Below are 6,682 nucleotides of genomic sequence, written 5' to 3'. Positions count from 1 at the left end.
TAAGCATTTGGCATAGGTTGACAATGGATCCTTCATACCAGCCTTGTGATCCTGGACCCATGATTAATCCCACATTGAGATTAGGAACTGAGTTGCAGGCAGGAGAAGTAACTCTTCTGACATTACACAGAGAGCGTGTGGACAGAGATGGAAGCCGGGCAGCTAGACTGCCCTCTGTCAAAATGACACTTAATGCCATCCTAAATATTCACCATCGGTCCTGAAACAGGAACTGAACTGACAGTACAGTGATGGCCCAATTGTTCTTATTAAAACTGCAAATTAACTTGTTCTGTGCTTCATTCACTTTTAGACTGGCCTTTGATTTTAAAATAGGTTGTTAAATAAATACAAATAAAATGGAGTTTTCAATGAACCGCTGAAGGCTGTTTCACTGCAGGTCTTACTCTCACTAGCAAATGATCTTTGTCTACAGCATATTCCAGTTCACAATCTATATTCCGTGGTGGAGTTTATTCGGGCTGCAGTAGACAATGTTTTCATAGTGGTAAACATGTGAGTTCTAGATTAGGATATTCTTTGGTTTCCCATATATAGTCCTCCCCTCATTCCTTCCCATTTCAGGGCACTATAATACAAATTAGGACATTCTGGAGCAGGCCCTGCAGTGGAGCGCGCTAGCCCAGCCTGCATTCTCAGGGAGCCCTTGCTTTTACCACTTTCAGAAGGTGAAACTTGGACACACCTCTCTAAGCTCTAATGCCTGAGCTCTTTTCACCTGAAAATAAAGAATTATGTGTAAATTAAACGGTGCATTTTTTAAAAAATGCATTCTGAATATTAAGGAGATACACTCATATACATGCTGATAATTATCGTTGCTACCACCAGACTTCTCTGATGAGATTTCTTTTTATTTTTGCTTCTGGTACTTTCCTCTGAAATTTCTCATTAATTAAAATGAGCATCTTGTGCAATTTGAACCTTTGTAAAAACCCAAAGCCCACAAGCTCCTTCTCCCCTTGAAGGGAGCCGGTGACTCACTCCTGAGCCGACTGCCAGACGGTCTTGGCGGAGCGCTGCGCTGGCCAGCTCTCCTGCCTGCTCAGTGCCTGCTGAACACGCGGAAAGTTTCCTTTATAAAGCAGACAACTGGGAATTATTTTCTTTGGGTACCTTTAAAAAAATGTTGGACATTCCCCTAGAGCCCTGTTTTAACCACCTACTTTTTTTTGCCACATGCAAGAACTGCCTTTTGGCTTTCTGGGGGTCGCTGAAGTCTGTAGGCGCACCACCACTTGTGTTCCCGCCACCTGCTTCAGTGGGCTTTCTGAGTGCCTTTAGGATTGTTACCATGACGGTTTGTCCCGGGCCTCATGAACCTGCAGCTATAGTGCAGGAAGAATTTGTCATCTGAGGATTCACAAGGGAGAACTTTCCATTTAAAAAGATATCGTGAGTACCTGCATGATTCAGAGACAATGCACTTTCTGCTCTACTTAAAAGAAGGGAACTGTCCTTGAATGCGCGTATGAAATGGCTCTCTTCACAGAACCAAAGGTCCACACTGGCACACTTGTGTAGACAGATAAAGAAGACTCTATCTGTTCATGTTCAAAAGCCACTTCTGCAAGAACCTACACTTTTAATTGCTGCTTATAAAATATTGTTTTCCAAACTCTATTTGAATTGCAGCTCCCACATAACAAAATTGTTCAGCAGATTTGTTATCAATCAGTAAACCTCCAAAAGATATTTAAGATAATAAAATCAATGGACTCAGACTTTATTATTAAAGCTGATAATCCTCAATTTTATCTCACAATTGTCACTGGTCTATCAGGTCTGATAAAGTATGATTTTCTTAATGATGATAAATTAATTCCAGTTTAAATTTAATATTATGTATTTTGACATTATATTGGTGCCAATATTGTTTCTGTACTGGTTTTTCTATACTATGTACTTTTGTTTACTGGTCTTACTAAAATAAATAGAATGCCTCCAATAATCCCAGGTCATCAAAAGTACCTTAGCACAGGGCTGAGTGTCCAAAAAGGGCCTTATTGTATTGTGTGCTTGACTCGGGCTCTGTTCTATAAGATAAAACTAACAGAAGAATTAGAAAGACTACTGAAAATGAGCTGCTGGTGACTCCAATCAAATTCAGAATATGACCAAGAGAAGGAGAAGAACACTCATGTATTTTCAAAGTGATTTCACATCAGTTATCCCATATAATCACCAAGTACATTGCACTTATCACATCTGTAAATTTTCCAACTGCCAGTGCCACACACATTTCACAAACACTGCATCTCAACTTGGTCCACGCACATAGCCCTACACTTTTTCTTTTTCCTTCTTCTCCCCTGCCTGATTCTCTGTAGCCCTCCTCACCCTGTGCCAGCTCTCTGGTCTCTCAGGAGTGAGCACTTCTCTTGTCCTAGAATCAGGTTCAAATTAAACCCTTTGATGCTTCTTCTTTCCCCTTTCTTTTGAGCCCAATCACATAAACTCTTTCTTTGGAGGGAAAATAAACAGAGCTGACCCACACTCTTTTTCCCCCTAATCCCCAAGTACTGAAAACTCTCTCCACTCTGAAGCAGGGACTACCTTTTAGAATTATATCCCCTCTTGTCTAGACTGGTTTGATCCAGAGCTACCCTGCAAACTGTGTGCATTCAAGTCAGGGAGCCCAAGAAGTAACAGAGGGCACAGTCACACAGGAAGCTCCGAGTAAGGACTCCCGACTTCCGAGGTCAGGCATTCATCCTCCCTCCTTCCCAGCCAGAAGATGGGCTAACGGTGCTTAGCTCATACAGTGGTTCCCAGGATTCATCCGAAACCAAAACACGAAACATAAAGACAGGTGTTCCACGTTGTGGTAGCTATTTTTTCAAGATTTAAAGTTAATTCAATATTAGGAAACTTCAATTGGGATTTGACACAATTATTCTTAAGTCCATTTAGATAATATACAAGTGAGAGGAGCCTCCTATAGGAAGAGAAATAAATAGGGGCTTGATGTATTTTATGATGTCTTTTGTGGTTGTTGAAAAACATGCCCTGCTGGCCAGAATGTGTGAAACTGGCTTCCCACTTTGCTAGAAACCCCACTTCTTCAAAAGCAACTGGGCGCGCAGGGTCAAGAGTGAAAAGTGCTCAAAGAACCTGATGTAAAATTCCTCTTACGAAAATATCTTCTCATATAAATAATCTCAAATACCTAAGAAAACTTGCAAGCCAAATACGTTCACTACAGGAAAAGTTATAATAGCAAAATCATTCACTACGTAAACATCCCCAATTAGGGAAGAAGCTAACACAAGGCACTCTTGCCCTGTCAAATATGCAGCCACTTAAACTAGTACATTTAAAGAAACTGTAAAAATGGATTGGATATGAAAAAAGCACAGTACCAAACTGCACAGCCTGATCCCACTGTATAAAAACATGCGCAGAAGCAAGGGGAAGTCAGTGCACCAAATGGGAGGCGTGGTTGTCTCTGGGTGGCGGAATTAAAGAGATTCCTTTTATTATCGTTTTCTGTATCTCATGTATTTGCCGCGGTTAGTAGGTGCTGTTTTATGATAGACTACTGGCCACATACCTAAAAGATTAAAAGCTGCTCCAACAGTTAATTTTCTGGAAAATTTGAGGAGTATTCTACCACTTACTCAGTGTTAGCTTTCAGAGACTAAGATACCCCTCTATTTTGAAGATGACCTCAGAAAGCTACAGAACTAAAGAAGAAAGCATAACTGCTTCTTGGGGCTAAAGTCCTTATAGACATTACTTCCTATTCCAGACCTGCATCTGCCAGGGAGTGAAACCATTTCATGCTTATTCAATGAAAATTCGTAATACATTTGGCCAAGATTTTGTTTGTTTGTTTGTTTTGTTTTGTTTTGTTTTGTTTTTGAGACAAAGTCTTGCTCTGTCACCCAAGCTGGAGTGCAGTGGCATGATCACGGCTCACGGCAAGCTCCACCTCCTGGGTTCAAGCGATTCTCCTGCCTCAGCCTCCTGAGTGGCTGGGATTACAGGCATGTGCCACCATGCCTGGCTATTTTTTGTATTTTTAGTAGAGATGGGGTTTCACCATGTTAGCCAGGCTGATCTCGATTCGCCCCTTGCTTGGCCTCCCAAAGTGCTAGGATTACAAGCATGAGCCACTGCGCCTGCACTAGCCAAGACCTTTTAAAGAAAATATATGAAAATATAAAAAATACAAGAAAACATAAGTTTCCAATCCTGACATACTCTTCACCTCCAAAATGCTACCAAATATATGTGGTCTATCAAAAAAAACCAACTACCTAATGCATTAGCTGACAAATTTGAATATTCTGTGTGATTTCACCTATGTACAGACATTTCATTCAGAAGAACATTGTGAACATGCTAGTTTACAGGCTTTGACAGCTGCAGAGAACTTGTAAAGGAAAACCTTCATTTAACAGATAAAAAAAGTCCCAAGGCATAGGAAGGGAGGCGTCCCCTCAAGATAAGCAAGGCAATATTCACAGCCCATGCTATTTCCCAAGGGAATACTTAGAATGGCTCAAAGCGCTGAGACATGCCACACACCTGTCCCCGTCAGTGGGGTCAGAGTGCACACACCTGTCCCCGTCAGTGGGGTTAGCCACACACCTGTTCCCGTCAGTGGGGTCAGAGTGCACACACTGCCTGGCTTCTGCTGGTGAGGGACAGGCATCTTCCTTAGCTCAGCTCCGCTGGACAAAGTCTGAGCTGATGGCTCAGGCTTGCACCCGGGTGGACCTGGACTACAGTCCCAGTGCGGTCTTCTACCAGCCACTGCACCTGAGCAAGGCCCCCACATCCACCCCTTCCTCTGCATAGAAGAGTCAGAAGAGCAGAAAGTGTACAGAGGAGAGACAAAAAACATCGTGGCCCTGGGGATGTCTTCTTTCTCCCCTGGATGGAAAGGCTGTCTACAGGCTGTTGCCAAGCCACTGTCTACTCTCCATCCGTGATGATTAACATAAATGCGGATAGGCTGTGAAACCTCTGGACCCCATTTTTGCAGCACTAATGCTTGGCAACTTTCATCCTGACATTTAATTTCTTAATTATACGCCATCAACTTCAAGTTACAATCCTTTTGATTAACCAGAACAATTCTGGGGCACAGGTCAGAACAGGAACAGCAGCCTCCTAAGAACATTCATCCACCATGTCGGTTATCACTAGTTTCATGAAAAAAAAGGTTAGAGTTGGTATACGGATACTAAAGGCTAAAATGAAAGAGGGGTTACTGGAAATGATAATGCCAGAACCTCGGGGATGTCTTTCAGATCTTCGGGCACCTGTGGTTTACAGTGTCTGCACCTGCATTCAGATGGTCACAGTTCTAGGTCCTTGGCTCAGGCCAGGACCATTGTGAGTCCTTTTCAATGCCAAGTAGCATGGGCCTAGCTTTCAAGGCAACTTCGATTGCATAATGGAACTGCGGAGGGCAACTGAAATATTGGCACTGCCTTGTCTAACAAGCAGTGACTATCCTTCATGCACGTGAACTCCTGAATCTTGTTTTAACCTGAGTAGGAAGAATCACAGCTGACTTGGATCTCATCTTCAGCTCCATTTCTGAAAACATAATCTGCCTTTTTTTCTCTGACTCACTTCAGAGACCCCACGCGAGGAGCAGCCTTGCTCAGGAAGAAAGCGTGGGTCAGGGCAAGGACTCCATTTATTTACAACAAGGGAAGGGCTTGGGGCTGCAATGGTGGCAGGCGAGGGCTTGCTCAACGGATGTGCTGCTCCTGCAACATGTCTGAAAGGCACCAGTGTCCCTCACATCATAAAATAAAAGCACAGATGGTAACTTACCCAAAGTGACTGGATAAGTTCATGGAAATACAAAAGAGAAGGAGGTTTTTGATCATGATAAAACCAGAGAACATTCCATTGTCCATTCCCAATAAGAATAGTAGTTGAAGCAGGTGAATATGGGGGAATAACTCTTCCCTTCTCCAGCTTGATCTTGAAGCTGAAAAGCACACAAAGCGGGGAAGCACGTGAACATCAATGCTGTTGTGTCACAGTTCCTGGAATGAAATCACACTGCTATCACAACAATTTGCAAAGAAAGGAGCCTACTGTCCTTCCCCAGGACAGCTGCACACCAGGTATTTTCCACCACCCTCACTGGGCAGTAAGTTGGAACATAAAAATAAGTAACAAAAGGCTTATTTTTGCTTCTAGTCAGGGTGCAGAATCATCCTAATTTACTGTTTTCCACTCAAATAGTCTGTTTCGTCTTTCAGTATGTTATCAAATAAACCATTAGTCCAATTATTAAAATAAACGCTTTAGTTATCTGAGCGACTGTATTTTGTATCCGTCAAATCCACAAGTGCAATAATTTTACCTTTCTGAAATATCTGCCACGCGTTCAAAGCCAGCAAGCTACTCCTCTCTCTGCAAGGCACTGAGAAAGTATGTGGAAAGAAGTGGGGAAAAGCACATTTAAGAAACAGGTTTTCTGCAGGATCACAATACTGTAACAACTGCCTATAAAAGAGTGTGGCTACTTTCCCGGCATTCGGTCCCCGTGACTACATAACTTAACCACTGCATCTGTGGAAGTCTCTCCGCTCAGTGCTGGACCCTAATTAATGCATTTGAGATCCAGGCAGACATTGTCCCTGGGCTCAACGACCAACCTTCGCGAAAACGCGCATTTCTCAGTATG

General features: G+C 42.7%; 1 protein-coding gene across 1 annotated transcript in view; it reads right to left on the bottom strand.

Annotated features, from left to right (window-relative positions):
• GABRA5 (gamma-aminobutyric acid (GABA) A receptor, alpha 5) overlaps positions 1-6,426 on the bottom strand; it is an 86,306-nt gene extending 79,880 nt beyond the window's left edge. The window contains exons 1-2 of the mRNA XM_011981482.1: positions 6,359-6,426; positions 5,818-5,977 (exon numbers count right to left, since the gene is read on the bottom strand). Coding sequence (XP_011836872.1) covers positions 5,818-5,903 — 86 coding nt within the window. The 5' untranslated portion in view covers positions 5,904-5,977; positions 6,359-6,426. The remainder of the gene's footprint in view (positions 1-5,817; positions 5,978-6,358) is intronic.
• Positions 6,427-6,682: the final 256 nt, after the last annotated feature.

This window comes from Mandrillus leucophaeus, unplaced genomic scaffold (genome assembly GCF_000951045.1).
Source record: "Mandrillus leucophaeus isolate KB7577 unplaced genomic scaffold, Mleu.le_1.0 Scaffold227, whole genome shotgun sequence".
NCBI lineage: Eukaryota > Metazoa > Chordata > Mammalia > Primates > Cercopithecidae > Mandrillus > Mandrillus leucophaeus.
The sequence above is the reverse complement of the archived record's forward strand: the minus strand, read 5'-3'. Positions and strand labels throughout refer to the sequence as shown.